Here is a 12,822-nt window from a genome sequence, read left to right as displayed (position 1 = left end):
GCTGGAAGTCTTAAAACTTATAAAGGTAGATAGATCCTTGGGACCTGATCAGGTGTATCCCAGAGCTTGTGGGAAGCTGGGCAAATGATTGCTAGGCCCCTTGCTGAGAAATTTGTTTCATTGATAGCCATGGGTGAGGTGCTGGAAGTTTGCTAATGTGGTGCCATTATTTAAGAAAGGTGGTAAGGAAAAGCCATGGAACCAAAGACTGGTGAGCCTAACATGAATGGTGGGTAAGTTATTGGGGGGGGGGGGGGGGGGGATTCTGAGGGACAGAATTTACACGTATTTGGAAAGACAAGGACTGATTAGGAACAGTCAACATGGCTTTCTGCGTGGGAAATTATGTTTCACTAACTTGATTGAATTTTTTGAAGAAGTGACAGAGCAGTGGAAGTTTGCTAATGTGGTGCCATTATTTAAGAAAGGTGGTAAGGAAAAGCCATGGAACCAAAGACTGGTGAGCCTAACATGAATGGTGGGTAAGTTATTGGGGGGGGGGGGGATTCTGAGGGACAGAATTTACACGTATTTGGAAAGACAAGGACTGATTAGGAACAGTCAACATGGCTTTCTGCGTGGGAAATTATGTTTCACTAACTTGATTGAATTTTTTGAAGAAGTGACAGAGCAGATTGGTGGCTGTTGTCTATGTGGACTTTAGCAAGGTGTTCGTCCATGTTCCACATGGTAGACTGTTTAGCAAGGTTAGATTACATGGAATCTAGGGAGAGATACCTACTTGGATCCAAAATTGGCTTGAAGGTAGGAGACAGAGGGTGGTAGTAGTGGATGGTTGCTTTTCGGACTGGAGGCCTGTGAGCAGTGTGCCACAAGATTCAGTGCTGTATCCACTGCTTTTAATTATTTATATAAATGATTTGGATATGAACATAGGAGGTATGGCTAGTGACAGATGGCATCAAAATTGGTGATGTAGTCAACAGCATAGATAGTCATCTCAAAATACAATGGGACCTTGATCAGATAGGCAAATGGGCCAAGGAGTGGCAGATGAAGTATAATTTAGATAAATGTGAGGTGCTGCATTTTGGTAAGGCAAATTAGTGCAGGACTTAAACACTAAATGGTAAGGTCCTGGGGAGTTTTACCGATCAAAGAAACCTTGGGGTACAGGTTCATAGATCGTTGAAAGTGGATTTGAAGGTAGAGGGTAGTGAAGAAGGCATTTGGTACACTTGCCTTTATTGGTCAGTGCAGAGTGTAGGAGTTGCGGCTGTACAGGACATTTGTTGATCACTTTTGGAATATTGCACACAATTCTGGTCTCCCTGCTATGGGAAAGATGTTGCGAAAGAATTGAAAAAAAATATTACACCATTTTAAATGCATCTAGATGGGTGCATGAATAGGAAGGGTTAAAAGGGCTATGGGCCAAAAGGTGGCAAATGAGATTAGATTAATTTAGGTTATCTGGTTGGCATGGACAATTTGGTCTGTTTCCGTGCTGTACATCTCTATGACTCTATAACTCAAGTTGACTTGGGAGCAAGGTCAAATACCTCATCATTCAGAATCCTGAAGAAGTTGTGTTTGGATTTTTGGAAGTCAGTAATACAACAGACCACTATGTACAATAGGTCATCCATTCCTCACCTTGTTGCATTAACAGTGAAGTATAGCTGTGGCAGGTTTACATGGAAACGACAAGTTGTGATGGGCACAAGTGGAGCAGTAGTACCTGCATATACAGAACTCAACATTGTGACTGTTCATGAGCTCACCAGTATATCAATAGTAGCAGTGAAGGCAAGAATAATTGAATTGAGTCCCCCATGACCTCCTTTAGATATAACCAAACAGTATTGTCACTATCAGAAACTTCAAAAACAATATTGCATTACACCTCAGAGAAGATGCAATCCTGTCAATTGACCTCCTAGAAATTATGCTGTATCCATCCTGGAGAAGCTTCAGAGCAAGTTGTATGATATAGCATGATAGTATTATCTGCATTAGCACACTGACTTACAGCTCTAGGACATGTGCTGAAACAGCATTGTGCAGTGTAAGGGAAAAGACAGGAAAGATGACGTGAGGAATATCAAATCAACCTTGATCCTATTGAATGGCGGAGCAGGTTCGGAGGGCCGAATGGTCTACTCTTGTTCCTATTTCTTAGGTCTTTGAGTATGCTTGGATCCAAAATATCTAAATTTTGCTTTAAAGTGGTGCAAATATGAAGTCTCAGCATTAGAGGATTTGAATCCAGAATTCCCAGGAATTAAATTGTTCTTCAAGCAGGCCCTCAAATATTATATTTGTTGAAGGAATTTCAAGAAATCATTAGCTTCAGGACACCACTTCGAAGATGTTGTTTCCAGAGACCGCCTTTTGGTGTATCCATCAGCCAGAATTTATTCTAACAGTACAGACTAAATTACAAAATGTATTCCTAGATGTGTGTGCATTGCGAATTACAATGATGAAGGGCAAAACTAGAGAACAGCATGATCAAAGTCAACACTAATGGCACCAATGTTCTTCAACATCAAAAAATACCAGGTAAATATGGATCAGATCAACTTTATCCATTCTACTATGTTCTGGCATCTGCCTCACCCAGGCAAAATCGTAAGTGTACTACTTCTGCATATTCACCAGGCTAAAAAGAACTAGCAGAGATGCCTCACTTCTTAAATTCTCTCCAGTATACATACTAGACTTTGCCAATAAAGTGTTATCATTAAGAAAGCTCTTCAGGAAGGACATTTTATATATACCTAAGATAGCAATCAACATGTTGATTTACATTGTCAGAAGAGACCTGCACTGTATATTGCGGTACTAATACCCAAGGAGACAGACCATCTTGAGGCTTGATGAATCTCACAAAGGCAAGGAACGTCTTTTGCAAGATGGCAAAACAGTTGCCTATGGCCAAAGAAATTCTATCACACTCTCAATCCAGTTATTCAAACATACTGCATGCATCATTTGTACTAGTATTCAATATCAGTACATTCCAATTCAGTATGCATTTCATAGAGGAAATTGATCACAAATCATTGGAAATTATTTTCTTCATTACTTGTTCATAGGATGTGGCCTTTACCAGTTGAGTCAGCATTTTTGTCCATCACTAATTGCCTTTGGGAAGGTAGTGATAAGCTACCTTCATGTGCTACTGCAGATCTTGAGGTTTAGATATGTCAAAGGTGCAGTTCGGAAGGAGGTTCAGGGATTTTGACCCAGTGACAGTGAATGAATAATGATGTTAGTCAGTTTGGTATGCGGCTTGGAAATCCATAACTGACATGTGGGTGTCTTTAAAAATCTGGATCAGAGGATCTGGGTGTTCAGGTCCACCAATCTCTGAAAGTGGCAACACAAGTGGATAAGGTGGTCGAGAAGGCATACAGCACACTTGCCTTCATTGGCGGGGCATCAAATATAAAAATTGGCTAGTTGCAGCTGTATAAACTTTTGTAAGGCCACATTTGGAGTATTGTGTGCATTTCTGGTCACTACACTACCAGAAGGATGTGGATGCTTTGGAGATGGTGCAAAGAAGATTTTTCTGGATCTGGAGGGTCTTAGTTATGAGAAGAGGTTGGATGAACTCTGATTGTTTTCACTGAAAAGACGGATCCTGAGGAGTGAACTGTTGGAGGTCTACAAAATTATGAGAGGCATAGATAAGATGAATATTTAGAGGTATTTTTCCAGGAGGGAAAAGTCACCAACAAGTGTGCACAGATTCAAGCTGAGAGGGAGTAAGTTTTGGGGAGAAGTGCAGGAATAAAAATTCACAGAGGATAAGTGGGTGCCTGGAATTCACTGCAAGTGGAGGTAGTGGAAGCTGGCATACTAGCAATGTTTAAAGCATATCTTGATAGACACATGAATGGGAGGTGAACAGAGGAATAGAAGCAGTGCAAAAGCAATAGGTAGCAGGTCTAAATAAAGATTAGGAATTGGCACAGATTTGTTGGGCTTGAAGGGTCTGCTCCTGTGCTGTGCTGTATTGTATAGTATTTTTGTGAAATTCAATAGCAGCTGACTTAGGTATTTGGAAAACCTAGCCTAAAAGATTGAAACATTTTTATTGACGAGGATTACATAAAGATGTAGTCAAATTTTGTTCAGAAACAAAAAAAAATTGCAGATGCTTGAATCCAAAATTGACAGGCAGGCAAGCCAGGCAGCATCAGGAGGTGGAAAGTTGATCTTTTGGGTGTAACCCTTCTTCAGGATTGGGGGAGCTGCAGATAAAAGGGATAGCAGGTTGAGAGTGGTGAAGTGGGGATAGGCAAGGAGAGGGTAGAGGGTACTATATGGTTGGTCAATGGGAGGAATGAATCTGTTTTGGAGACAGGGAGCAGTGGAAGGCATGGGAACGGGCTAGGACATGAGTTGGGGGATGGGGAGTGAGATGATTTGAAATTGGAGAAATTAATATTGAGTCCTCTAGGCTGTAGACTGCTCAAGCGGAAGGTGAGTTGTTGTTGTTGTTCCAATTTGCGGTGTGGCTTGTTTTGGCCATGGAGGAGGCCAAGGATGGTCATGTCAGAAAGGGAGTGCTCGGGGGAATTGAAATGGGTAGTGACAGTGAGGTCAGGTCTGCCCCTGCGGACCCAGCTGCGATGCTTGGTGAACCGTTCCCTAAGTTTATGTTCAGTTTCCCCAATATAGAGAAAACCATATTGGGAGCACCTGATGCAATTAACTAGTTGGAAGAGAGGCAGGCGAACGTCTGTCTCACCTGGAAGGAGTGTTTGGGGCCCTGGATGGAGGTAAGGGAAGTGGTGTATCGGCAGGTTTAGCTGACATGCCATACGTGTCAGGCACTGGTGAAAGCCCAATCATTAATTAAACCAGCACCTTTAATTCTGATATCAACATTTGGAGAATCAATCCGTCGATCTTAATGAATTGTATAGGACCCCTACCTGTAACCAGTAATGGGAATCAGCTTCATTTAATGGGTATGAATGTTTTTGCAAGTTTTTCTGAAGCCATGCCTTGAGGAAGAATCACTGCTAAAGTGGTTGTGGAAATGGTTGTTCAGTTTTTTCATGATATTTACCATCTCAAGCAGTACAGTCACATCAAGGTTCAAATTTTATGTTACAGATATTCAAAGAGATGATGACTAGTTTAGAAATAAAACAATTTACATCTTCCATTCATCACCCATATTCTCTGGTAACTCTCTAGTATTTAACTACTGTAAAATAATGATGTTGACAGATGAAATCCCACTTTTACGACATGTATTACATTTTTTCCAAGAATATGTAACTTGATTTGTCCTATTTTATCCTAATTACTTTTGTGCAAAAAACTTCTTTTTTATTGTTACAAACAAATCTGTAGTATTGTGTGCTTGTGTTTCAGTGAAAGATCACACTAATAAATAAAAACAAAACAAAATATGGTGCGTCAAGCCACATTTTAGTCTGGGATCTGATTTGTCCAGAAATAATATCAGCTGGAATCATAACACCTAAGAAAAGTCTAGCTATCCCTATCTCAAAAGCTTAGTTTGTCCTTGCATTCAGACTCTATTGGAGACAGGATTACTGATTTCTGTATACTTGATGTGTGAAAAACAATGTTTCCTAATTTCTTTCCTAAGTGGTCTAACTCTGAGTTTAAAATTGGGTTCCATTACTCCCACTTTCCCAATTAGAGAAAATAGTTTCTCCATATCCAGTCTATAGAATCCTTTCAACACTTTAAATCAACAGATCACTCCTCAATTTTCCATACATAAATAAAAACTAGGTTTATGCAATAAATTCTCATAATTTAATTCTCCACACCCTTGTATCATTCTTACGATTTATTTATTATTCTGTTAACCAAATAGCAACACAATATGGTGTAAATTGATTTCCTGAGTATAATTACAAGTGCTTTATTGTTTATACATAATCTTCAAGTAACTAAGGTTTGTCCATGTTATATAATACTTAAGGAGCAAAGCACTTACTTGTGGATGTGGTTGTTAACATGAGACAAGTATGTGTGAAGTTACTAAATGCAACATTTATTTACTACAATTCTGGCTGGTTAACCGATAGCAACTACCACTAGTGTACAGCTTTAACCACAGTTGCTGACCGCTGGGCCCCACGCTTGGGAACAACATTCTTCAGAGGCCTCACTCCCAATCTCCTGTTTTTCGAGACTAGAGCCTCAGGCTCACTTGCCTTTATTGGAAAAGCATCTTGAAATGGGCCTGTTGAAACTCATTATTTCTGATCCTATCAGGATGACTTGCTGAGGCAGGTAGAGGTTACAGAAACAGAACATATCAAATTAATGGTGTAGTATTGTTTGGGTTATGTACAGAGATTTTAGCAACACTACATACATTTAATGATGTGTTATGCTTAAGGCCACTTGTCAATAGTTCCTAGTTCTTGCTGCCTAGGTCTGAGTCGATATCTGCTTTAAGCTGCAGGCTGGGGAATCAATGTGTTTTGGAAGACAAGTTTTATTTCCAGTTTCGTCTCCACTCAGTACACCAGACATGCATCACGTTTATGAGTGTGATCGAACAATTGAACACACAATGTCCCAAACAGAATGTGCATCGGCAGAAGTACCAATGTATTTTGCTCGTAACCATTCCAAACTGATTTTGGCACAGTATCTGAAGCTAGCTGGCATGGTTAAGAGGATATTTATCGTATCTCCTCAAAAACTTGTGCTAATGAATGTCATGCAATTGTTGGTCTCTGGCAGCATCACAAATCTTAATGCTCCTCAATAAGATGAATTCAATATTATTCTTGAATAAATTGTAGAGAATAATGCAAGCTTTTTTTCTGTCAACCACTTGTGCCTCAGTGTTTCATTTACTTTCTGCCTGAGTATGTGTTCTCTGAATATTCAAGAAAACAATAACTTAAATGATGTGCTAACATCTCATGTACAGAATATTGCACTCTTGAACTAACTCCCTTTTCCTTTCCACGTGGTTATTATGTTTGACAACTGCGGTTGCTATGCTACATTGTGTAAGTTTGACGTTCTATAAGAGAAAGATATAAGTAGTCTTTTTATTCCATTCCTATTTGACTTACTTGCATGCAAAGCCAGAAAATTCCAGTCCTCATGCTCAAGTGAAATCACCAATTTAACGTTAAGTGCAGGCCAATTGAAGGGAACCTTTATATAGATACTTTACACGTGAACTTTGTGAGTATCATAAGTGATTCTTCTTTTAATGTGCTATCTCATTATTTCTGGTTGTATATTTTCATTTGAATGAGGAATGAGAATAGCAACTGAAAAATATGAAATGCTATTATTTGAGCAGTTGGATTGGTTCATTTTATGATACTTGCTGGTTCGTGAAAAGTTGCTTTGAAAAGAACATGACTGGTGTGAATGCCTAATTTTCTGCCCTTTTTTTATTCAACCTATTTTCCCCTAGTCAACCTGTTCTGAGATGTTATTACACACCTCTAGAGCAAATGGGAACTGCCTCTGTACCACAAGAGCCTCTCAAATGAAATTGTTTCCAAGCCCAGGTTGAACCAGATCTTCAGACCAACATTCTCCCAATTGAGCTGCCAATTAATTCCTGTTCCTGATTTAAAATCAATGGCAGCTGAATCCGTTGTGTTTAATCAATTAGCTATTTGGTTAAAATTAAATTGATTAAATTATCAATTACTAATTTTTGATAGTATGGTTTCCTGAAATATTGTGCTTTGAGATTTGAGTTGGCTGTTTTGCACTAAATGCAATTTTTAAATAATATTGCTGCTGCTAAATTTTTAATTTCTTTAAAATAATATTGCTGCTACGAAATGTTTAATTTTTTTAGGAAATCAAAAGATGTACCTTTATTGCCGTCTCTTGATTATGAAAAGCTGAAGAATGATTTAGTCCATGGAAATGATCGACTAAAAGCACTTCTTTTGCAAGCACTGCGTTGGGTGTGTATAAAATTGTCTTTAACTTTGGTAAATTATTCTATAGCATCAGTTATTTTGAATCTTTTGCAGTTTGCCTTGAATGTGGTGATGCATTGTTTCTAGCTTATCCAATACATTCTGAATGTGGATAATAAGATCAACAAAGTACAGTATTTATGTAGATTGCTGAGAATTAATTTTGTGTTTACCCTATTCTGAAGCTGTTTTTCATAGTTGACTTTCTTTATATTACACTTGCCAGAAATATATTGTTCTCTTGCCTGCACTTGCGACTACATTTTTTTTTCAAGCTTGCTTTCTTAAAACTAATTACTTATGCTGGCGAATAGTTTGATGGATGTCAGTAGCCCTTTGATAGCTTGCTCAAGTTTCTATTCTTCAGTGTTTGAGTCTATGCATTAAGTACTTTCTGGCTCTTTGACTGTAGAGCAATGTATAGCACCCCCATCTTGAAGACACCTGGTCTTAAACTCCACATTCTGCTTTAATAGCATTTTCTCTTTCCTCAACCTTTCTGAGAGGAATATGTTCTTAGTTGAGCTACAGTTTTGTCCAACCTCCCTTAACCTATATGTGAGCTGTGACAGTTAATAAAGTATAAGAATTTAGAGCAGGCAATTAAGTCCCCTCGAGCTTGCTCCACCATTCAGTATGGTTATGGCTGATCTCATCTTGGCCTCAAATCCACTTTCCTGCTCACTCACCATGACCCTTCAACCCATTGTTAATTGAAAATCTGACTTTCTCCTTCAATTTACTCAATGACCCAGCATCTATCAGACTCTGGAGTAGTGAATTCCATAGATTCACAACCTGTTGGGAGAAGCAGCACTGTGACTCACAGTGCCAGGGACCTCGGGTTCGATTCCAGCCAAGGATGACTGTCTGTGTGGAGTTTGCACATTCTCCTCGTGTCTGCTTGGGCTTTTTTCCGGGTGCTCCAGTTTCTGCCCATAATCCAAAGATGTGCAGGTGAGGGTTAATTGGCCATGCTAAATTGCCCATAGTGTCTAGGGATGTGTAAGTTAGGTGTATTAGTCAGGGGTAAATCTGGAGTAATAGGGTAGAGGACTTGGTCTGGGTGGGTTACTCTTCGGAGGGTCGGTGTGGACTTGTTGGGTCAAATGGCCTGTTTCCACACTGTAGAAATTCTACGATTCTATGAGAAGCAAATTTCTCTTTATCTCTGTTTAAAATATGCCACCCCCTTATCCTAAAACTGTGACCTCTCTTTCGAAAGTACCCCTCAATAAGAAGTATCCTCTCTTCATCTATTTTGTCAATCCCCTTTAATATCTTGTGTACCCCATTTAGATTTTGTCTCATTCATCTAAAATCTCAAAAAATCATACGCTTAAATTGCTCATTCTGTCTTCATAAGATAAACTGCTCGCTTCTGGAATCAATTTAGTGAACATTCTCTGAATTGCCTCTCGTGCAGTGACAGCCTTGCTCAAGGAAAGGGATCAAAACTGCATGCAGTACTCCAGGTACAATCTCACTAATGCATTGCACAGTTGCAGCAATGCTTCCCTACTTTTATACTCTATTCTTTTAGCAATAAATGCTATTTGCCTGCTATACTTGCGTACTAATTTTCTACATTCATGTGCAAAGACACCTCGATCCATCTTCGTCGAAACACTCTGAAGTTTCTGTCCATTTAAATTATAAATTGCCTTCTGACCAAAATAGATAACCTTCCACTTAGCCACATTAAAACCCATCTCCTAAATGTTGGCCCATTCACCTAATTTATCCATATTCATTTGTAAATTTCTTATTTCTTCATTATAGGTTAGGTTCCCTCTGCAAAGTTGGTTACTGTACCTGCATCTGACTCCTTAATATAGATTGTAAATAGTTAGGGCCCAAGGAGTGAACCTGTGGGACCCCACTAGTTATATCTTGCCACCAGAAAAAGACCCATTTATCATAACTTTCTGTTTTTCTGTTGACTAGCCAATTCTCTATCCAAACTAATAAATTACCTGTGACCCACTGTGGTCTTACCTTGTGTATTAACCTTTTGTGTAGCACCTTATCAAATGCTTCCTGAAGTCCACATGTACTACATCTTCAAGATACAAATCATAGGCTTTTCAACTGCACCAGGTGTTGCAGTAATGCCTGAAGGCACTGCTGGCAGAAGTTGTAGTTGTAACAAATTTTGAAGTCTGTCAACCCAGAGCTGAAGCCTTGACCAACTGTCTCCTTCCTAAACTGAGGCCAATGTTATTGACCTCCCTTCAGGTTCTGCAGCGATGGAATTACCTAGAATGAGTATCAAGAAATAAGAGCAAATAATACCTAATCTACTTTTACCGAAGTCATCCATGACATTCTATGTGAGTGTGATGATGATAAATTATTGTTCCTTATCCTTTTGACCTCTGCAAACTTGACACATTTGACAACATTGTTCTCCTCCAGGCCACTTCTTCTGTTGTTCGATTGAGTGGGATTGCAATATTCATATCTATCTGATTGTTCCCAGAGGACCGTGGCTTCTCTTGCTGTTCCTGCACCATTTTGTCTGGTGTTTCCCAAGGATCTATTCTTTCTGTCCTATTTATTGTATACATTCTGCTCCTCACCAACATCTCTAAAAGTACAGTGTCAGGCTCCACGTGTATGCAAACTACAGGTTTAGCCAAATTATTATTTGCATTGGTTTCTCTTCCTGTTCCTATATTACTGTCACTGGCGTAATTTCTCATCTTCAAACTACCCTTGACAACATTATTCAAAATATATATACTGACAACTTTATCTCTTTCCTCAATTCCTCCACTGACCCTAGATCAGTATTTCCCAAACAATTTTCCAATCTGTCCCCGTTTTAACACTTGGATTTTTAATGTTACTCTACATGTTGGCAAAAATAAAGCAATATATTAGGTGCTTAATTATTAATGTTCACATATTATGGATTACAATCCAATAATGCACCATATAAATATGAAAATTAATATTGCTAAAAAAGAGAAATGTGTACTGGGGCTTTTTATCTTGCACTAATAAGGGAAAATGTAAGAATGCCCAATTTCAGTACCCCTTTCATCAGTCTTACCAGGTCTCTTTCGAGCAACGTTCACCAGATCACTTCCCATATAGCTTGTTTAGGTTTGACCAGTCAGCTTCTTGGCCTATCACAGACCTTGGCAGTGGAGTGGGATCATAGGGAGAGAGATTCGGGCAGTGAAGGTCAGCGGAAGAGGCCATCCCGCTGTACCGAATACCTGCCTCTGATTGTCCTCAGTTGGTGCAAATGGAGCTTCCCACCCCAACCCGTTGGACACGGCAGCCTGATTACCCAGCTGAGAAACCAGTTACCTTTCCCACCTGCCAGATTGGCTGATTGAAGTCCTCAGGTGCCATCAATTCACCACTTAAGGGCCTTAATTGTCAGTAAGTCAAAAAAGCTTCCACTGGACTTTCTCAGACATAATATAATTAGTGAGATGGCAATGAAGGGACAAGTATATTAGCACTTCAAATTATTACCTTGTTGTGTCTGTCACCACCTCAGCAGCAAGGTATAGGAGAAAATGCACCTATGAAAATCTGCATTTTTGAAAAACTGTTAATATTGTGTGTATTCATGCTGGTTTTACCCAACCTTTCTATATTCCCCAGGGACACAAGAAAACCCTCAGCCCCTATTCCCCACACAGTGTAATCAGCCCTTAATCCTTGCCCCACAGCCTGTCAGTAATCAGCCCCACTCCTGCATGGTAATCAATCCCTTATGTTCTCTTCTCCACATAATATGCAGACCATCTCCTTCATCTATCTTACCCCCAGCGCAAGACAGTAATTAGCCCCTCTCCCCTCACCTTCCAAACACAGTAATAAATTCCTCTTCTGGCCGGCCTGTACTACCTTAGGTCTAGTTTCCAGTCCCTGTGGACCATCGCCATCCCAAGGTAACGAGCTTGCATTTCAAGAGCAGGAACACACTAAATTTTGAAGCCACCACATACCTCCCTAGCTCAGCGTCCATGCTCCTCCAGTTTCTCCTGCTTCTAGTTGCTGAATAACACTTGGCTGTTTCTAGTTGCACCAGGCCTGTGTAGAAACATCCCAAACACTGGAGCCACTCACTGCCAAAAGAACTTCCTGAAGTTAAAGAACTCACTGAGGTCTGTGTCCACCCCTTGCTGTTTAGCAGCAAGCAGCCAATGAGTCTGGCTGTCTCACTCGAGTTCTTCTTCATAGTTGCCATTGCTACCTTAGCAGTGGAGGAGTTTTTGACTCCAAACATTAGCTCTGCAACCATATCATAGTTTGAGAGCATTTGGTTTAAATTTCAAAACTGCATGCTAACATTTTTAAAAAATTAATTCACAGGATCAGTGTGTCGCTGGCCATTTATTGCCCATCCCTAAATGGCCAGAGGACATTAAGATCAACCAAATTGCTGTGGGTCTAGAGATACATGTAGACTATGCTACAACACGGCGGTGAACTCCTCTGCTAATTAAACCAAACGCCCAGAAAAGCTCACCTCACCTCTTAATCTGTTAAACTTTGAGTGACAGAGAACTCCCAAATTCTACTATTTAAAGAAAAATATGAATTTATTCCTTAATTCTAAAAGTGAACATTAGACAACAATTATTCACAACTCTAAGCCCCCCTTTCTCCTAACTGCTTGTTATCTGCCTCTAACTTTAAAACAATATGCTGTTGCAATAAAAACCCATATTAAAATTACATCAACTTAATTTGAAAACCACACAGCAGCTGTTGTCTCCGGTATCCTTCTCCTTTCAGCTGAAGATCTCCCTGAGTCGTCTTCTGTCTTGTACTGCAAAGAAGTTTCATATGAGAAAAGGTAGCTTTGAGGGTATTTTGAATGGCAGTCTTTCTCGATGGCAGTTACTCTCTGACTTTCAAA

At 39.7% G+C, this 12,822-nt stretch overlaps 1 protein-coding gene across 9 annotated transcripts in view; it reads left to right on the top strand.

Moving 5' to 3' along the window:
* armc9 (armadillo repeat containing 9) overlaps positions 1-12,822 on the top strand; it is a 157,496-nt gene that overhangs the window by 86,718 nt on the left and 57,956 nt on the right. For all 9 annotated transcript variants that reach the window (XM_072572497.1, XM_072572495.1, XM_072572496.1 and 6 more), the window contains one exon: positions 7,808-7,919. In XM_072572497.1, coding sequence (XP_072428598.1) covers positions 7,808-7,919 — 112 coding nt within the window. The remainder of the gene's footprint in view (positions 1-7,807; positions 7,920-12,822) is intronic.

This window comes from Chiloscyllium punctatum, chromosome 6, assembly GCF_047496795.1.
Source record: "Chiloscyllium punctatum isolate Juve2018m chromosome 6, sChiPun1.3, whole genome shotgun sequence".
NCBI classification, from domain to species: Eukaryota; Metazoa; Chordata; class Chondrichthyes; order Orectolobiformes; family Hemiscylliidae; genus Chiloscyllium; species Chiloscyllium punctatum.
This window is presented reverse-complemented; position numbering and strand designations above follow the sequence as displayed.